Raw genomic sequence first — 21,719 nt, 5'->3', positions numbered from 1 at the left:
GAGAGTTGATTTCCATGGGAATTTATCTATATGGGGTGGAAGATGGATATATTATTTTTCTACTACTAATTCACAAGAGGTAAGAAAGTTTGGGGGTATATAGTTGGTTATTGTATGCTTATTCTATTTACAAAGCAAAAAAGAAAAGGGTGGTAATATAAATATATGACTAAGGTGACATTTTTTGGGAAGAGTATAATGTATGTGTCGCCACAAAGGTTAAACGAAGAGGGGGAATTTACTCTAGATAACTTAATAGCGTAGAAAAATATATACACATATGAGGAAGAGGACGTTGAGTAGGCTGACAAATGTTGCAAAAAGATGGTTACCATTTTATGCCACTCACCAGCGCTAAAATTGCTCCTTACTACACTCGTTCCCCTTGGGTTACACCTCTGCGGCTTCTTTGTCTATAGCCAGAAGCCTTTCTCAGTCGACCTTGGAGAGACGCGCACTACAACAATGTGCAGCATGATACAAGCGAGGTAGTCTGAGTCGGGCGGTTGTGTTCGACATGTGCTACACACAACAAACCTCGTTGGGTGAGGGTTGAATGTCAAATCGAGCAGCGTTGAGATGGAGGACAAGGGTACTAGTATTGTGGTCGATGTGGAAGGTCATCAAAGGTGCAAAAGGGGAGGGATGGAGTTAGTGAGTACGGACATAGGTAGAATTAGTGGAGGACGATAGTGGGAGTGTTGTAATGGAGTAAGAGGAGAGATCCTATAGAGACAAAATAATTGGATAAGAAGTCTTAAGAGATAGGGAACCACAATGTCAGTGGTGGCATAGACACTGCATAAAGGAAGCTACCAGAGAGTCAGTCTCGAGAGAGAGAATATGAGTATGTAAAGAGTGAAAAATATTGTGTCACTGTGTGTGTGTTATTATCAGAGCTAGCAACAACCCATTTCCAACGTAGAGAGAGGTAGTGCAATGATCACAATAAGAAGTTGTCATCACTGTTGTTAGAGAGAAGAAACACGAATGGAGATTCAATGAGTCCGTGAGCTGGGGCGAGGTACTGCAAGCGTACATGTGTGTGTGTGTGTGTGTGTGTGTGTGTGTGAGAGAGAGAGAGAGAGAGAGAGAGAGAGAGAGAGAGAGAGAGAGAGAGAGAAAGATTTTGTGAAAGAATGCTCTCTCTAGGATCTTTCCTTTGACTCGGTTAGATAGTGCAATGAACAACTCAAGGAGTATGGTCAAAAGAGGGTTGGGAGCCACCAAGCTGGCATCAGACAACAATACGGCAGGAAGTGGAGAAAGCAAGGCATGGCTGCACTATAGTAGGGGCAGCCCTGCAAGTCAAAGGGTGCACCAATGCAAGGTTAGTAGCCAAATGAGGGTGGCATGGAGAGTGTTGGGCTGGACAAGGCCAACAGCAAGAGACAAATTTGTGTGAGGGAGCTGGAGCCATTTGGCAAGCTCTTGCATAGCAGCTTATAGGTAGAATCTCTCTCTCTCTCTCTCTCTCTCTCTCTCTCTCTCTCTCTTTGTGTGTGTGTGTGTGTGTGTGTGTGTGTGGCATTGTAGTCTATTATGTATGGTTTTGATGTTCTTTGTTGCACATCTTGCTATCGTTCTATAGAAGAAAAGGGTACATTTTGTGCAATATCTGACTATGAGTGCGAGGAAGTACATAGACAAGCATGACGGCGTAAGTGTGAATGCACAAGAGGATACATTTTGTGCAATATCTGACTATGAATGTGAGGAAGTACATAGACAAGCATGACGGCGTAAGTGTGAATGCACAAGAGGTGAAGAGTGTGGTCTTGTGGCTTGAAGAGGTGGGTGCCTGAACATGTGGTTACACCCAACGGTTCTACCCCAAGTTGGCTACACCGGACTGCATGGAGTAGGTGGACTCTATCGTGGTAGAGTTGAGGCTGATTGAAGGTCGATGTGAGTTGGGGATAGATGAAGCACAAGGCCACAATGCACACATGAGTGCACAGTGATGATGAGCCATGGGCGGTGATGATGCAATCCTTGAGAGGACATCAATGGCACATAGGGGGAGGGTTGTCGGGGAGTATGCACATAGGTAGACCTGATGGATAAGGGTAGTGGAATGGCGATGTAGTTTTTTGGATGAGGGTAGTGAAATGGGCTCCGTAGGACGTGGTGCAACAACTCAAGGTGAATTTTTGGGAAGAAAGGTTCCATGTGGCCACATTTGCCCCTCTAGCTTTTGGTCTCTATAGGCTTTGAGCTCCTTTTTCTTTCTTTTTCATAGCTACTAACATATAATGGCGAAGAGATCAGTTCTGAGCAAGGTGTCAATGTATGCTCGTGTCAATTGAGAAAGGTAGGACGGGAGAAATTCCAATCGTGAGAAAAACGTTTCTCCTACTTGCAAGGTCGGACCCTTTTGGGTTCAACCCAAGACGTCATCATGGTCCATACTATGGTGGAGTTGATGCTTCATTCCTAAACTTGAAAAAGCAATCGAGACCTCACCAAGGCTCCTTGCCACACCCTGTGTTGTGTGTGCGCGCGCGTGTGTGTGTGTGTGTGTGTGTGTGTGTGTGTGTGTGTGTGTGTGAGAGAGAGAGAGAGAGAGAGAGAGAGAGAGAGAGAGAGAGAGAGAGAGAGAGAGAGAGAGAGAGCATGTAGACGACTATGCAAAGCATACTCTCCCTCTCCTACCATGCATGCCCATAGCTTGCACACGACATATAGCTTTATCACATAACTTTAATCGATATGTCAGAAGCACATAAATAGCTTGAAGGACATCATGCCCAAGAGTTGTTATCTGAAGTATGTCATAAATTACATGATATATACATCAAGTCATTGGGATGACGAGTTGTCAATCTGAGGGGCCGTTTCTTAGAGTGCATCATTTGAGAGTATGCATAAGATGGATAGGAAGGATGTTTTTTTCCAAATACAAAATGAGGCTCTTCTCCACATCCGGTCAGTTCTTGTTTCATCTTGAAGGTTACTCAAATTATGCAAGAAGTTGACACCTGTCTGGTGAGATTAAGAGTCACGGGGTCTTTAAAAGAAGGATTGGTTTTTGCAATGGCTTTGGCAACATGGAATTGATGAACTTTTAATGATATAAAAACTTTTTAACGAGTTTTAAATCAAAATATGAGCATTTATGTCTGCATTTGGGGAGTTTTTATATTGTGAAAGAAGTGACATGAATAAACAATGACAAATCCAAATCAAATATCATGTTACTTAGACATGTTTTTTTAATTAAAAAATTACACTTTACAAATATCATGTGTGTCATGGAGAGATATAAAAATACACGCACACGCACACACACACACACATATATATATATATATATATATATATATATATATATATATATATATATATGTATATATATATATATATATATATATGTAGTTGGTAAAAAGGAGGACCGATTGCACGAGCTAGTAGTTGCAACAACAAGATGTAAGATGTTACTGTTAACTACGCTTCAGGTGACCACATTCTTAAAAAGCGAAAAAGAAAAGAAAAGAAAGAAGAATATATCTTCGTTTGGGGTGCATGTGCAGTGCATGAGAAAAAGAGGTTAAGTGAAGTAAAAGACAGAGAACAATACAAAAGAAAAAGAGAGAGAGAGAGAGAGGGAGGAAGAATTGGAGGTTTTGCGGTCCACCGCAAGTAGCGATAGCCTGTGCAGGTAGTGACTGATGAGTAGGCCTAGCCTTGGATGAACTTTCAAAATAGATTACGACTCTTTGTCCCCTCTCTCTCACTTATAAAAAAGCAAACACAGATTGAGAGTTGGAGTAGGCTACCATCCAGCACGTTTCTCTACTCGCCATGGCTGAGCAGCACAAACAGCAGCAGCAAGACGTGCTCGGCTACCCTCCTCCAGGTTTAAAATTGTGTTCCCCTTCCTGCAGGCGCAGAGAGAGAGAGAGAGAGAGAGAGAGAGAGAGAGAGAGACCCTTTCTGTATGTGTTGGCTTATTATTCTGCGCGCGCGTGTGTGTAGGGTACCCACTACCTGTACAAGAGCCTCCTGCTCCTCTGAAGGCGCCCAAGAAGTGGACTTTTGAGCTCAAAAATCGTTCCCAAACCAGAGATGCCAGGGATCGGGGCTGCATCGAAGGCTGGTATGCTCTCTCTCTCTCTCTCTCTCTCTCTCTCTCCCCGTGGCGTGGACTATCCCATTTCGCTCTTGCGGATCACGTCGCGAGTTCAAACCTCGTCTGATAGATCTCCAAGGTAGTTTCCTGAGACGTTAAAATTCTCTTCTTCGTGTGGTCATTTCCCTCTTGTCTTGAGTTCAACTCTGTTCGGATAGATCTTTGAGGTCTCTTGGGATAGTTTCCTATGACATTTTCTTCTTCTTCTTCTTTCTCTCTCTCTCTCTCTCTCTCTCTCTCTCTCTCTCTCTTTATATATATATATATATATATATATAAATATATATGCCATTGGGTCTTAATGAACCTAAGGCGATGGCATGTATGACGGTGGATGTTTTGTGCAAATCTCGAGGATGAGTGGCTGAAAAAAAGTCAGCGTGTTCATACGCTTCGCACATGTCGAAGATTCGAACCCAAAAACGTCACGCTTGGTAGCCCTGGCCTATATCTCACACAGGCATGGAAGGAGATGGGATCTATAGTGGGATGATTGAGCACCGTAGATCTCGTGCTTCCGTGGACAATGTAAACTCGGGAAAAATGTAAACTCGAGTACAATGTAAACTCGGGTACTCGAGTTTACTTCGCCCCTCCCCCCCGTCCCCAAGCATTGAACCCACAACCTAGGGTTTGAGGGCCATGTGGCCTATCCACCACGCCCACGCATGTCACTGTGGAATGTACACCTTTCCATGGAGTTTTGACGTGCAAAAGTATCGGGGCGGGAAAAAGTAAACTCGGGTATTTTGGTAAACTCGGGTACCCGAGTTTACAAAAATACCCGAGTTTACTTTTGCGACAAGATCTACGACGCGCGCCTAATGTCGGGGCCCAAAAGTGATGGGAGCCTTTGATCCCATCTCCCATGCCCGTGTTAGATATAGCTGAGGCTTGGCAGCTCCAAGCTTCTTCACTTCCTCATAAACTAAACTAGGCAAGGAGAAAACTAAACACAAACAATTTGTATGTTCTCCAGGTTTTTGAAAAATACGCCCCACTTTAGTTGATCTCGTCGCTTACACTTCATTTCGTACCGTATGTCATATAGTGTTTTGTTTTAGGAGTCGGGTTGGGCACTCTCAGCCGCTCTCCTCACACACCAAAAATGTGCACAAGAAGAACGACCAGGATGAGGTCTCCCTTACTCTCACTCACACACACACACACACACACACCATGATGTCTTAAGTTCAAAACTCGTTGGGCAGATCTTGAGGTCTTCTCTCTCACACACACACAGAGCTACGGCTAGACATCTAGAATGCCCAACTTTAGACAAAATATTGCTTTGAAAAAGAATGAATTTGATGTTATTTTCTCAAGACAAACAAGAGTCTTCGCGAGAACTTTTTCGTAAGAGGTAAAGTAAGGCATCGTTCACACTGCACGTGCTCATCATGGACTAGCTTATTTGGAGTTAGAAAAAAGGATTGCCGTGGTCGCACCATTCACACTGCACAGTTTTCACTTACCAAGCAGTCGGACTAGTGTGTTGACTTGAGTCCTAAAACGCACTCTAGTGTTCTGGGCTACTCAGTCTGCCCATGGTTGGAATACCCAACTTGCAACCAATCAATGTGAGAAAGCACCTAAGCGCTACAAGAAAAAGTGCACACCTTTCAAAGCAACTGTAAACAAGGCTCATTTTTGAAGGGTGACCCTAATCATTCATTTTGGATAGGTAAACTTTTACCTGTCCTTCATTAAGCTATACTTAGGCAAAAAGTAGAAGGGTTGCTCAAAGATTTTTCAATATTCTATCCTTTTCTTCTAAGGGTAAAAATATTTTTGCCTTTCACTGAAGGGTAAAAGTGCATCCGAAGGGCGTCGAAGCTTTCAAAAATTAGGCCTGAGTGTGAACCGTAGCATGCAAGAGTCTCTTGCCTTTGTCAAGTTGGAGCGAAATAGGGAGGTGGAAGGTAGTCTCATGACATGCGCACTCTCAAGGTTTTCAACACAATTTAAAAAATTTTCTAAGTTCTAAAACGTTCAAATTTTAAGATTTAGAGGTAAACCTGAAAATTTGGAGTGCACGGTGACGAGAGAATATGTGAACAAGAGGAGAGAGAGACAGAGAGCTATTCAAGAAAAATAAAGCTTGATATACGGAATAACATGCCTATGTACTACAATGCATAAGGACATAGGCAATCTCTCCAAATGGCCGCCTTTGCAAGAGCTTCAAGTCTTCTGAAATTTAGGGGAAAAAGTTTTAAGCACTGAAAATACAATAAAGGCACGCATAAAACACACATGGTGTGGAGCAGCGAGGCCACTCCTTTCTTAGACAATGGAAACGTTCCTCATTATTTTTATGTTGAATCGAGGACACACTGCATGACACAGTGTTCGGGAAAAATGTGTCTCAGCTTAATATCGTGACGTTTTCAATTTCAAAAATGCCGGTTAAGGGAAAGGGGAAAGGGAGAAATTCCGCTCCATAATAGAGAAAAATAGAGAAAAAACCCGTAAAATAAGCCTAATTTTCTAAAATTTCCTCTTGGCAAATTCAAAGAAAGGATTTCTGTATGTTTGAGAAAATGATTTTTCCCGAACACTAATGACACTATATACATTTGCGGTGGTTCATATTGCTTTCATCCACTCCCTGATGGTCTCTTGTACAGGCATACTTTTAAGAACTTAGAATATAAGAAAATTTGGAAGGCTAGAAACAGTTGGGTGCGTGAGAATGCTATTGTAATTGCGAGCTTCGCAGAGATTGTTTAAGAATGCAAGGATTTGATTGTAGCATGTGACAAAAGAAAGCACTCGGTTGCGTGGGTGTGGGCCACCATGGCCATATTGACGAGCTTGAGGTGACCTGAGTATAGGTAGTGATATGAGGCCGAGACTATGTCGATGTAATATGGTATCCCTCAAGGGAGCTTGAGATCCCTCTGTATGTTTTTCTTGGAATATATACCCACTCAGTATTGTGACTTTGAAAAAAAAACGAATTTAGAATATGTATGTTTTTCTTGGAATATATACCCACTCAGTATTGTGACTTTGAAAAAAAAACGAATTTAGAATATGTATGTTTTTCTTGGAATATATACCCACTCAGTATTGTGACTTTGAAAAAAAAAACGAATTTAGAATATATAAAAGTCATAACTTATTTATGTTATAGAATGTTTGGTTTTTTCATAAAAGGGCAAGGGATCGTATTAAAGAAATAAGCTTTTACAAGAAAGACTAAAGATACAAAAAGACTCAATGGGGCTAAGGAGCCTGCATAACCTACTTCTTAGGCTTGTGTTTAGGGATTTTTCTTTATTTAATCTCTCCAAAACCAGGTTGAGAGTGCTCTACTTTGTTATCGATTTGTGCCTTCATCGGGTTGGGCCAATCATTGCTAGTTGGGCTTTGGTTGTTTGGTTTTTGGAGGAGTCCCTTATCCAAGGAATTGACTTGTTCCACCAATGTAAGAGAGAGCTCCTTCCTCTTCCATACTTGCTTTCTCCAAGGAGATGAGGAGGGCAAAAGAGTGACGCCTTCTTTTCTTTGTTAGAGAAAGTTGATCCGGTGGGTGACCACCTCAAAAGAGGAGCTTGGTTTACCTTTGGAGCTTGAGTGTCAATAGGAGCCTCGTGAACTTGAGAAGAAGAGAGATAAATGGGAAGATATTGCTTTAATGGGAAGGCATCACTCTTGGGCAAAATCGGGGGATGCTTGAGAGGGGGAAGAGTCTTTGATGAGATGTTCTTGAAACCCATAATGGAAGCAACCATCCGGCTTATGCTTGTAGCATGCCGGTTGTAGGAAGTTTGACACCGTCATTTCTTTCAATGAGCATGCTCTTGCATAGATCTTTCGAGAGGTTAAGCTCCAATAGAACTTCATGATATCAAATATCCATAGCCGTTCTATTCACGTTTGTTGAAATGTAGGGTACTAAAGAGGGGGTAATGGCTAGACAAGACATGATGGGATTGATATGATTAAAATTTTCTCACATATACACACAAGCAAGGAGGGGTAATGCTAACTTAACCTCTTTGAGGTAAAGTTATTTTAGGGGAGGGGGTAACTCAAAAAAATAGTTACCCCCTTCCTTGGAGGCCCCCTCTAAATTTTCTAAACACGTTTTGGAGAGACCCCTATCTTGATCCCTTCAAGTTGTGCATGACATTTACACCTCTGTGACATGTGACCTTGAACAACAAGACACATTGTGCAAAGAGTTGAGAGAGAGAGATGATAGGAATATAATGCGCAAATTTTCCCAGATGTAGCATAAATTTCTCATTTTAAAGAGAGATAAATGGGAAGATATTGCTCAATATTATTGGATATAGCATAAATTTCACATTTGAAAAAGAGAAATTGTGGTTATGATGTCATTGGACCTTAATTTTGAAGAGTTGGGCATTACCTTTTGGCAAAGGCCTTACTGTTTGGTATGTTCTTTTTAGCTTTGGAGATAAAGTAATGATTGTTTAAAGTATACTTTGTTGGGTTCTTTCATGTTAAAAACCGTTACTAATAATTAACCTTTGCACCCATTCCTTAAACATCTCCATATCTCTCTCTCTCTCTCTCTCTCTCTCTCTCTCACACACACACACACACACACTTAGATATATAGATATATTTAGACACTTTCATTATTTCCTATTGCTCATTTATTAAATTTTTAAAGGAAAATCATGTTGAATGATTTAAAATCTCTTACACTTGTTACTATTGCAAGCTTTCAAATTTATTTGTCATGCTAGTAGCTTAATGAGACATTTGTATGTGTAGTTTGGCGGCTCTTTGTTGTTGTTGCGTGTTGGAGGAGTGTTGCGGTTGAGCCAATTGCCTCTATCTACTCAACCAATTACCTCTATCTAAATAAGTAGTCATAGATAACATGTTCTTACACCTAGTAAAATTTTGTATTTAAGCAATCCATGATTTTTAGAAGTGTTAGTTTCCATGTAATCATATTGTGCTTTGCTCCGCCATAAAGCAACCAACTATTGTAGTACCATGCTCTACCATGTAAGAAACAAAGTGCCAAAGTGCAAAGCTTCTGATGTATCCTTGTCATGCACAAGTTAAAAGGTTTTCCCCCATTTATTAAATTTCATAACATTGGTTTTGTGCCACCTACATAGGGATCTATGCATAAACCCAAGTAAAGGTGTGTTTTATGTGTATGTGTGTGTGTGTGTGTGTGTGTGTGTTTTTGAGAGAGCATCTCGAGTTTAGTGTGGCTGACCAAATTCATGTATCCATGATCAATAAAAAAGTGGTTGCCATGGAAAAATGTCTTGTTGCTAACCCTACATGTGCTTGCTCTAGTATTGGACTGTAATTGGATTCATTTGAGAGGCAAAGATGTTGGTGTTGTCCTATTTGGTACAATTGCTTTCCAATTAAGCATAGCTTTAGGCTTTTACTTCAATTGCTCTCTGGTGTCTTTTACTCTTTCTTTTTGGAAATATCCGATTTGATAGATATTCTATCAAATGTTTGCTCCATTAGGGTGCTAATATTACCTAGAAAAGAGTATTATGTGGTAAAGGAGTCGTCTTTTGACAATGTTTGGAGGTGTCTATAAATGCTATTGCATCTCGTATTATAGAAGGCCAATAGACTCCTAACCACTTGAGCCATTTTACGGTTTGATCTTTATTGTATTGAAATCCTGGTATAGTCTTATGAGCTTGTTCTAACTAATCAAATTGTTCATGGGATTTTATGCAAAAAGAATAATTCCCTCTGATATTCTTCTATATAGCCATCCTATCAAAAATTGATGCATAGTAGTTTGTCCTACCAATTTTGGTATGATGAATAGAGGAGCATCCAAATCTAGTTGTGCAATGGTCATGAATGTAACTATCTTTTTTGACCATCTAGGGATTAGCTTTATACAAGTATTCGATAAATCATCCTATGTTTAACATGACTGGAAATCTATATTTTGATGTTCGGTCCAGGATATTCCATGCAAATACCCGTTTTATATTCTGTCAGAGATAAGTTATATGAAAAGATAATGCTTGGAACACCTTGAATTTGAACTTACAATGCACTCTCAAAAAATAAAGATAATTCATTGCAAGTGTGTACACCATAGGGGCAACACAAGATTAAATTCTACCCAAGTGACTACACATATACAAAACACTTTAATGAACCAACAACCTAGTTACAACAACCAACCATGCCATTTAAGAGATGCATGCAAGCACCCAGGAAAATTTGGGTACCTAAGAAGCTTATCCATCACAAATCTCACTATATTTCGATATCTAAAAACGGTCCAATAAACCTATAACCTCATTGCAAACATCTGCAAATCCAAGTCAACGGGCAAGAAAGTCATCCAGTTGCAACTGCACCAACTAATCATAGTGCAATTGTTTATACACACACCAACAAAATCTCTAATTTGGTAAGTACATATAGAAAAGCTCACCATAAAAAATCACTCATCAAAATTCTCAAGACCCTCATCTTGTACGTCATGTTTCTTTGAGATTCATTGACTTCAATTGCATGGCAGAGCCAATCATGGCTATGCATATATGGCATTTTTCCACCCTGGCAATGGAGAGGTGAAATGAAGAATACACCAAGAACACACACAAATGCCCCTGTATAGCTTAGGGTTTTCACCACACCCCTATCCCCTATGTAATCACACACACAAGAGCACAAATTTGTGCTTGCACACACTATGCATACACCCAACCTTAAAAATGCCACTTAACACACTCGAATCAATGCAATCAACCTTTAACCCCCATCGACACACAACACTTCTCTCGTTCTCTCTTTCTAAGTGACTCAAAAAAGCTCAAGTGAACATACCCGCTTGCTTGCACCGTATTGAAGCAAATTAGTAGAGTCAAAATTCATAATTATTACCACATAGTATGTGAAGTGCTCTAAGCTCCAAGCACTTGTCATAGATTTCTTGAATCTATTCAACTCTTTCTTAAAGTTTGAGAGGTCATTCTTTCTCCAATGACTTTTATCAAAGTAAGAAAAGACTACATCAAGGCTTCCTACACTTCTACCTTCTCATTTCTTGCTCTGCCATCAACTCCATGGTCCTTCACAACATTGTGTAGATCCTTCCATTGGTTGTACTAGACTTTAGATGCAGTTGCAGTTCCAAGGCTTTCTTTTTAAAGTCTCTATAGTAAAATATCATGGCATTTTAAGATTGATATGAGATAGACAAGAGGTTCCTTGGCATGTATGCAGGAGGTTGCTGAAACTTTTTAATTGATCTCTTCCAAGATGCATACATATGTGCAATCCACTCTCAAAGGGTTACATTGATGGAAAAAGATATGATTATCTTGAGGAGATTAAGGTACAGATTCAACAAAATTCTTGAACTAGTATCTCTACATCCTCGACATACCCCCATCAAGAAAGGAAAAAGTGCATGAAGTGGTGATTAAGGAGATCATAGAGGAAGATGTTCTGGAATAAGGGGAGGAGACCGAAGTTGATTGGGAGGAGCTAGAAACAAAGAAACTCAGGAAAATTGAAGCTCAAGTCCCTTCATTGCTGAGAGGTGTCAATCCCGTGCAGGCTTCATCATGGATGCTTATGTAGAGGATGACCACCTTCAAAGAAAATATTATATTTCCATGGATGCTGAGTGTGTCGGCACTGGCATTGGCACTGGCATTGGCACCATGTAAGTATAATTGTCCAATATTTTAGCCAGTGCTCCCACTTTTAGTTATTTTTGTAACAATGCTTTGGATAGGGCTACCTCAAGGCTGATAATCAATGTCCTCCTATCACAAATCTTATGGATGACATGCAAGTCTTAAATGTGAAGGTATGGTGTTGTTAGGTTGTAAGTAAATACATTTTAAAATAGTGCATTTATTTTCCCCCTTTTGTTTGTGTAGCCACTCTTACAAGAGGAGGCTTTCTCATGTGGATGGAGAGTGATACCAAATGCCAAGCTAGTGGTGGTTGACTACACCTAAAGACTATTCGTGTAAGCATTTGACCATATAAATAGGGTAGTCTATTACTATTAGGGTAAGTTGTTACTTGAAATGTTTTTAAAAGATAACACACTAATCTTTCTTTGCTAGATCAATAGGAATTTCTATACCAACAACCATGTTAGGTGGGTAAGGGAAAAGTTGATTAGGTATATGGTTAGTGTCTAGATACCACTAGCCACAACAACACCCAAGCCCCCCAAAAGCCAAAGAAGCCAAAGGAAGAGACCAATCACCATAGAGGGCAAGGAGGATCCCCACAAAAGAGCAAAGGTAGAGGAAGAGAAGCCCAAGGAAGTTCCAAAGGAAGAGAATTCCAAGGAAAGAGAAAACATTATAGATTTTCTCCTTGAGAGCATGGAGTAAATTTTAAAAATTTCACTGGCTCCATCTCTTGTGTAGCTCCCAATATAGTCTTTCAGTTTTTGTTGCAAATGCAGTAGCCCTTGCATTTTTCTCTGCATGTTTTCCCCAGTCTAGCTGTGTTGATGGTAACGTATCAAGGCCCGATCCATAATCCATGCCATCCTCCAACCCTACCCTAGAAGGACCTAAGAAATTTATCAACCATGGGGGGAGTTCTTTCAAGTAAGTGGAGATTATGAAAATTGGCTCAAGGTCTACCTCTTCCTTCTCATGTTCATGGGCTTTTCTCCCTTTTTTCTGAAGAGGAGCATGAATCATTACCCACATCTCTTGAACTATTGCTCACACGAAGAGGAAGAGGAGAAAGGGTGACAGACCTAAAGCAAGTTGGCCTATTTATAGTGTTGTGAAGGCATATAATATTGAGGACATTGACATCAAACAAGATAAGACATCTGAACAATAAAAAACAAATAATACATCAAAAAAGATAATACATTTAAACAATAAAACGAATAAAAATGAAAACCAACAAGATGAAACATCGTAACCAAAATGTCATCTGTCATTGGTATGCAAATATGCTACAAGAAGAGAGAACCAATATTTGTACAAAATGCCAATCTGATACAATTTTCACAGCTTTAGTTTGGAAGAAGATGTACTATCCCTTCTGGTACTTCTTGGCATAGAAATTTCTTCTCAATACCCTAAGGACCTACAATCCATATTTTAAAAAAAAAAAAAGTAAGAATACGTCACACAAATTTTTCCATAAAAAACATTAGGAAAAATATGAACCCCAAAAGGTCCTTGTAAGGGCAACCAATTAGATTTCAATAAACAATAGGACATAAAAGAGGGGGCATGGATAGCCTATATCTATGTACCTCAAAACTATATCATATAGAATATATAAGGAAAAATCTCCATAATGCAATCCAAATGCACCATTGTCCGACAAATTTGAAGTTAGAATGCTTAAGTTATGGCCATTCAAAAAAATGCAAAAATTGGTGGGACCATGGCCACACGCTCATTCTCATTAGTATAGAGAGTATATGCCAAAAGCATCTTTGACCCTAAAGGGCCCTTTTGGACTTCATATTTTCCTAATGAAGAAACCATTATCTACATATCTTCTTTCTAGCTATATGAAAAGTAAAAGTTGTACGTAAATCTATCTCCTCATTATGTAGTCCCACCTCACTTTGTACAATGAGTACTTGGTTCTTATCTTCGATGTTGCGAAGTATTCATTGTTCATCCATACATCAATGTCTTGAATGGGATTCTCATTGAAATCATCCCATGTTTTTCTCCAAAGGGGCCAAGTCTCCCCCTCACACAATGCCATCAACTATAAAAAAATTGAAATAATGAAGTCATTTGGGTATGGATAATGTATTTATAGGTAATGGAGCCAAATTTCATTGTACAAAGGATCCCATTCACTATTTTTTGACTGCAACCTTCATCCACAAATTCTAACACTTCACTGTCTAAGCACTTAACTGACATCATGTTTCTAGAAACTTTCACATTAACCTTTGCAAAAAAATCCACAAAGACAATGATGGGCATAAAAAGTAAAACTATACTCTGCTTGCTTGCAATGTTGGCATGTAAACATTTTTGGATCTTGTAAACGATCTTTCACCTATATCTTTCACTTTTTATTGAGCTTGGCAATGGCCACTCTCCACTTCTAAACCTAGGAAGTGTAACCTTGGTGATAGTGCTCCAATTCTTCATAGATTTTGGTGGGACATAAAAATGATCATAAAATAATATCCCTTTTTCTACCAAAGAGCCATCAGTTCTCTCTTTGTAAATCTATTCATCAATGGATCCATGCCATACATCTAAAATATTTATGACTTACTCCATTGCTTGTCATTCCTCTATGCTTGCGGGATGCAGGTCTATAATGAGCATAGTAGAGACCCACAAACAAACTAAAGCAAAGTCAAAATAACACACTAAGTACATCTAAACCATTTACAATAAGCTATGCTACACAACAAACAATAAGAGAATCACAAACAAGAGGAAACAAGAAGAGAATCACAAACAAGAGGAAAGGTGTGAAACACTTATAGTTAGATATGTGCAGAGGAAGATTTGAGCTTTCAGGTTGTAGGTGAAGCTCCTTGTACATGTAAACATGCTATGTCAGAACCTCTTTTGGTTTCTTCTTAGCTCCAGCAAGTCAAGAATCTTTCACTCTTCCTTTCCTGTTAAGTATGGAGCCTGATTTACCCCTTGTAATTTTATGTGCTTGTTAGTAGCTGTACACACCCAACGGAGGAAGAGTGCCCGACAAGATTTTTTTTTTGTAATTATTCCTTATTGAGAAAAATCTTCATTTCACCTTTGTAAATAGTGGGGCTTGCAGAAGTTTTCAAATTGTATCCCTTTTTTTACATTTAGATTGAGTGAATGGTTAAATTGGAACATTAGGGTTTGAGATTGTAAGGTATTTATACCACTTTTGACCTTAATGAAAAAAAACCCTTTGTCATTTTAGAAGTTTTGTCTGTGTGAGTGAGTGTACTCTCTGTACGAGAGAGAGTGAGAGTTTTATCTTGACGCTACACGTGCACCGGTGCGGAGAAGTGTAGCGTGTTGCCCCCGAAGAGAGCTACGCGCCAACACCTACATTGCATGTGCACGATCTGGCTTTGCGATCTCGATCCACGAGCTATATCTGGTGATACGGTGAGCATACATTGTCTGTTCTCACATTTTAGCATATCCACGCGTTTGCATTGAGTAGAGCTACACATAAGGTACTTTAGTTTTCGGAAACGACGACCTGTAAATTTTGACCAGACATCCTACGTTATTTTGCACCTGGTGTTTAGGGTTGGGGTTTTGGTTCATGGACCTTAGGGAGAGCGACCTATTGGTGTTAATAGGGTTTCCTTCAAGTTGCGTAGTGTTTTGAGAACGTTTGATGGGTATTTGACTCTTGAAAGCGTTGTAGAAAATCTCCTCTTATGTACTCCTGAAGGCTATAGCTTAGACATTGGGTAGAGACCTCTGTAGGAAGTAGTCGAGAGTCGGTCGAGTGTAGGTTGACACCCTATGCTTGCTTCCACGCGCCTACGGGTCAAGCTTCATCCTTAGCTGACAAATCTTATTAGGTGAGTTCTCGCTGTGCTGACGTCCGTCACGGCGTATCCGCCAACATTGGCGCCACTGCCGGGGACGAAAAGCCTAGGTAGGTGACTGAGACTAGTCCTTGAGGATAGGGATTCTCTGGCTTCCAGAGTCTTGTTTTACATTTAGATAGGATCAGAGGGTGGAGGACTCTCTAGGTCTTAGGAGGAGTCTAGGGAGCGAGTGTCTGGCCTAGATCCTTCGACTTAGGTAGACTTAGGTAGACTCAGGTAGACTTAGATAGTTTTAGGTATTAGTTAAGTTGTGGTGTAGAGAGTAGGACTTGGAGTGGTAGAGGCGGTGAAAGGATAGCTTGAGAGTCCGGAGAGGCCAGAAAGCAACCGAGACACCAATATCACCATCTCACATGATGAGTAGGAGTAGGGTAAGTAGGACATCATGATTTATGATCTGGAGCACTTCATGCATGTTATATTTGCTGTTAGGCTCATCAAAGGGTTGTAAAGGACGGAAAAGAGTGTTTAGAAGCTGAAGTGAAGTTCAAAAGTTTCTGTGAGTATTTTTGAGAGAGCTGCAGACCATAGGGAGTACTTCTGTCAGAAAAAAATTAAAATTTAAGCTAGTAGACATCCTACGTGTAGGATGTCTACAGGGTGTTCTAGTGTTCTAGTACTCCCTACGTGTAGCATAGGGAGTACTTATGTCAGGAAAAAATTAAAATTTAAGCTAGTAGACATCCTACGTGTAGGATGTCTACAGGGTGTTCTAGTGTGAATTTTGAAAATCTGAGTTGACCAGTGTGTTTAGAAGGTAGGTTTACCCTATTTTCACCTAGAAAGTGGAAGTTTAACCATATCTTGACAAGATAAGGCCAAAAGAAAGAAAATCGATAGACATCCTATCCAAATTGTGCCAAGGCATTATTTTAAGACCAAAACCATAGGATGGCTACATGAGCATGATCTACATGATTTATTGAGTGCATGAGAAAGGTTTCATCTCAATTGGGTGAGAAAATTGGGTTTTAAGCAGACTTTAGCATTTTTGACTGAAAAGGGCTAGGATAGCTAAAATTGGGGTCTTTTGAAATCCAAACTAAAATCTAAGCATAGCACTGGGTTGCTGACATCAAGGGGAAGTTGTGGCTCAAGTTTGGGGTCAAATAGATCATTTAGACATCATACGCGTAGTATGTGTTCTGTGTGATTTAGCACTCCAAATCCAACTTTGAGCATACCAAAGTGATCAGCACCTTAAGAGGAGTCTGTGGTTTGCATTTGACGCAATTTTGAGCAGTTAGACATCCTACGCGTAGTATGTCTACTGCATGAAATTGAAGTCAAAAACTGACTGTAGGCATAGCAGGGTGTTGTATAGCCTGAGGCAAGCCTCCTAGTCAATTTTGGTCCAAATTAGAGTTGATTTGACTGGTCAGACCAACATCAAGCTGCTAGAACAGATTTTTGATCAATTGACCAGCTTATAGGTGTCCAAATGAAAAAGTAAAAATAGTTGTGGACTCAACACATCAAGGGGAATCTATAGTGAAAAATCCAGCCTAAACAGAGTAGGTAGACATCCTACGCGTAGGATGTCTACAGGGGCTTAGTAAAGTGAAAATCTGACTGGAGACATAGAGTGATGTTCCAATTGACTTAAGAGTTCAAGAACTTCTTTTAGAAGTGAAATTGGACCTTGTTTGACCTTTTGACGGAGCAAAGATGGAATTAAGACTTTCCTTGTAGACTGACCAACATTCGAGTGAAGTACAGTTCCAGATTAGCAGACCTAATCAAGAATATCCGAAGTGTATAAAATACAATAGTGGTTGAGGTTAACCCTCCAGTTATACCATTCATTATTACTAAAACCACCTCTAGCGGTTAAATGCTATGATTCAATTGCTGAAATTAAACGCTTGTGTATAGGCATATTCAACGGCAAGGCAAGAAGTTGTGCGGAAATTGATCCTTTGCCATGTGAGTGGTTGGATTTGTGATAAATTTCATTGCTAAGTTTGATGAATTTAAGATCAGGAAGACACATTCCTAGAGATCAAAAAGTGGCAGGTGATCAGGGTAGCTTAATGTCCACCGAGGAGAGTGTAGCTCAGGCAAGGATGGATCCATTAGCACCGATCATTGAGGAGGTTAGTGATACTGACACTTCATCAGATAAGTCCTTCTTCATGATGGGTAGTCAACAGTCAGGAGGTTTCTCTGATGGAGGACCAATGCTAGGAGGAAGTACCTCCCAAAACCCTTTGAAAGATGCCAAGCTCACTATAATCTTCTTAGAAGGAAAAAACTCTAGGGGAGCCCTAGTTTATTCTGAATATTGAGGACGCAAGTGTATTTGTATAGAAGAAAGACCTGCTCAGAGACTGGAGATAATTCGAGTCTATGATGATGGAGATAGATTCCGAGACGAAAAGGGGAACCACTATCTCATAGTTAGTAACCCTGAGGATTACAACAGATATGAAGATAACGTGGCAAAAGGAAAAATGGTTTCAGAAACTCAAGAACCGCCTCCAAAAATTGATCGATTTGGATCTCTTTTTATGTATGATAAAAAAACAACCAGGGTCTCTACCCGGGGGATTCACTCTATATACAAAAACGAGATGCCACCTGCTATGGGGAAGGATATCATTTTTGTTGATAGGTACGGACGAGAATACAAACGTATTCTCCCAGAGGAGGTAGAAAAGGCAACAGTTCCAGAAACATCAACATATGTCCCCGAAGAAGTGCCAAGGTTCACCTATACCCCTAGCAAGTTGACAAATCCATTTTCAGAAGAGTACGACACGACCTCACATTCTAACTGACAACAGACGTACAACTACCAGAACCAACAAGCAACCCAACCATCATTGCAGGCATGGCTTTGACAAAGTGCAACATTAGAACAAGACCAAAACCGTGATGGTTATCGAGCCGCACGAGGGCTAAGAGATTTACAAGAACCACCACTCTATTCACAGTATCAAGGCGAGAGTAGGCCAAACACTCAAGAGTTGACGGAGCATGGAAGACAACCCATAGAACGAGTTTGAAGACATGAACCACCTCTTGCAAAAACCATCAAAGAATATGGCTTAGGGGCACCTCTAGGAGAGGAACCCTCCCACTACTGAAGGCCAGAGGAGGTATATCGAGTAGGACGAGGAGAACCAATGATGATGAGATTTGTAGACCATCGTAGAATTAGACCTTCTCAGGTGCAAAAATGGGTAAACAAGAAATACACGGGAAACAGAGATCCTAGGGATCATGTAGCAGCCTTTGTGCGTGTAATTAGAGCTGAAGCGGTGTTAGACTTCCCTACCCAATTTGCAGGGTTTGCACTTACCCTAGAGGAGGATGCTGCTACTTGGTTTGACTCTGTGGAGCGTAGAGACTTTGAGTCTATGGAGGAGGTGTTTGACGATTTTATTGAGGAATTATCATAAAGGGAGATAGCTTATAATACAATCTCACAAATCCATAAATTCAAACAGAAAGAAAGGGAATCTGTGCGAAAGATAGCCCGACGACTAAAAAGATATGTGAAGTTCTGCCCTGTGGAAGAACTGCCAACTCAGTCCATACTTATGCTTATATTTATTCAAAGACTAAGGAACACAGATCTCCAGAAGGACTTACATATGAAGAGGAGCACGACGTTAAATGAGTTAACTAAGGATGCTCTTTACCTTGTAGACAATTGTGCGGTCTACAAGGAGGGTGAATTCAAGGATCTTGATGACGATTCATCCTCACAACAAAGTGGAAGCAAGTCGTCTAAGACAACACCGAAAGGAGAAGTAGCTGTAAGCCAAGAGCAGCTTGTAGAGGAAGTGCTAAAAAAGATTAATATGTATGCCAAGCCTCAGGCTAAATAGCCAAAGTGGTGTGCTATTGAAAAAAAATGGACAAACCATGTGACGGAGGAATGTTATTATAACAAGGGATATGTGAGAGAGAAACCTTATGCTCCCCAGGCTCAGGTAGCATCTCCTCAACTTCCACCGATGCCTAGGTACCAAGCAGGCAACCTACCAGGACCTATAGGTGTAGAAAGACCACAATTAGTATTGGGGCAACAACCACCCCTACCAGGATTACGACCACTCAGCATAAGATACACACCAACATTAAATGAACCAGAAGAGAAGGCTTTGGTACCTATGCATGCATATTATGAAGATTCCAATGGATATGGTGAAAATCTTGTCTACTATCCATTGGAAGAACCCCCAACTCTAGAACCTTGGAGCATGATGGGAAGTACAGGACCACCAACAGCTACACAGGAAGCAGGAGAAGGAAGATATAGCTTGGATGAACGAACATTGTTCTTCATAGCCAACGGAGGCATGGGTGGGCAGAGGCATTCTTATCAACAAAGAGGAGCTCAAGGAGCACCTCAACAGCCTAAGGGACCCTGCTACAAGTGTGGTGGAGACCATTGGCTAAGAGACTGTCCTCATGATGAAATCATTAGAGTCAACGCATATTGCACAGAGTGTGGAATTACTCATTTGATTCTTGATTGCCCTAAGAACCCAAGAAAAGGAGCAAAAACTAACTTGAACATGCTGGAAGTAGTGCCTTCCAGTGGAGGGTTAGAAAATGAGACAGTAATACCTATTCAGGCGGTGACACGAGCCCAAGCTCAAAGAACGACAAATGAACCCATAATTGAAGAACCAAAGACCGATGCCCCAAGTATAGAAATGAAAAATCAGAGAAGCACTTGGAAAGCTAGAAAGGTGTGTATGAGAGCCAGAAGAGAACGAGAGCAAAAGTCTCTATCCGAGGAGTTAAAACACACAAAGGATAGACTAGAGCAGTTAGAGGATCTAACTAGTCTAAGCTCACACACTGTGACAACCATAGGGCCCAAGGAAATAGTAGAACCCAAAAGTGCAGGATCAGGAGGATTAGTGTTGGCAGAAAAGGTAAATGAGCAGTTAGATGCACTTTTAAAAGCATACGAAGCCAGACTCAAAAACAACCAAACCCAAGAGCAAAGATGGATGACTTATCCATATGCAAAAGTAGAAAAAAAGAGGTTGGAAATGTGTCGAAAGATGATTGAAACAGCCGAATCCTTGATAGAAAATCTGTGTGGTAAACCTGCAAGTTGGCACAAGGTACCATCTCCAACCCCTATCAAACCAACTTTAGAGAAACAAGTAGACACGAAGGAGAGTCTAGGAGAGAACCTATCATAGTGCCAAATACAACAGATGAGATAATTGATGGTTTCCAACCTAAAACATTGGTAGAAATGGGTAAGGATTGTAACTGTCTAGATGACCTGTGGAAGAAAATCCATGACGCCAACGAATCTAGTGCGACCAAATAAATAGCACGAGAAAGGAGAAAAATGAGATCTTACCTCCCATTGAAGAATTTGAGGCAAGATCACAAATGAGATTTGATATGCATTCACAAGTGGGAGACTAGGGATCAATTAGTTCGGGGCACAGCCAACTAGACTCGCTAAAAACTCTACCCTCTTACCTAGGGGAGTATGAAGCTAAGTCTGAGGTGAGAGCAATCCCATCTCAAAGACTTTCTTCCAACAGAGTGATGGATTCACAAGGGTTGATTGAGTTATTGTCCACCCTTGTGGCATGCACAATCACATTAGCCGAACTCTTGAGGTTACAGCCAAACATGTGGACCACCGTAGGCAAATGCTTAGAAAAATTTGGAGTAAAAGACCCCACCTCGAAGCTTCAAGAGGGGATCAGAGAATTGGACAAGCCTCAACTAAACACTAGGCCAGTATGTTTAAACAAGGTTGGAGAATATTGCGTGGGAGAATATGGAAATACCACACTACCAGTAGAATTCCAAGGAGTAGTTTCCAAAGCTATTCTTGACAGTGGAGCAGGATTCGCTATCGCCACCAAGAAAATCTGGAAAAAATGGGAAAAACCAGCTTTGAGAGCTACCAGAATGAAATTGCAACTGACAGATGGGTTCATGGAAAAGCCTTTAGGACTTTTAGAAAAAGTAATTGTCACCTCGTGTGGAATCGAGTATGAGCATACATTTGCAATAGTTGATGTCGACAAAAAGAACAATTACGAGATCATCTTGGGAAGACCATTC

General features: G+C 40.5%; 1 protein-coding gene across 1 annotated transcript; it reads left to right on the top strand.

Annotated features, from left to right (window-relative positions):
- The first annotated feature begins 3,701 nt into the window (after positions 1-3,701).
- Positions 3,702-9,238, top strand: LOC147431444 (uncharacterized). Its single transcript, XM_086494044.1, has 3 exons — positions 3,702-3,859; positions 3,979-4,099; positions 8,888-9,238. Exons 1-3 carry the CDS (start codon positions 3,805-3,807, stop codon positions 8,934-8,936), a joined length of 225 nt encoding a protein of 74 aa, XP_086350170.1. The 5' UTR covers positions 3,702-3,804; the 3' UTR covers positions 8,937-9,238.
- The last annotated feature ends 12,481 nt before the right edge of the window (positions 9,239-21,719 follow it).

Source organism: Adiantum capillus-veneris, chromosome 21, assembly GCF_014529385.1.
Source record: "Adiantum capillus-veneris isolate H3 chromosome 21, ASM1452938v2, whole genome shotgun sequence".
NCBI lineage: Eukaryota > Viridiplantae > Streptophyta > Polypodiopsida > Polypodiales > Pteridaceae > Adiantum > Adiantum capillus-veneris.
Note: the sequence above shows the minus strand (reverse complement) of the source record. Positions and strands in the feature narration are given on the sequence as shown.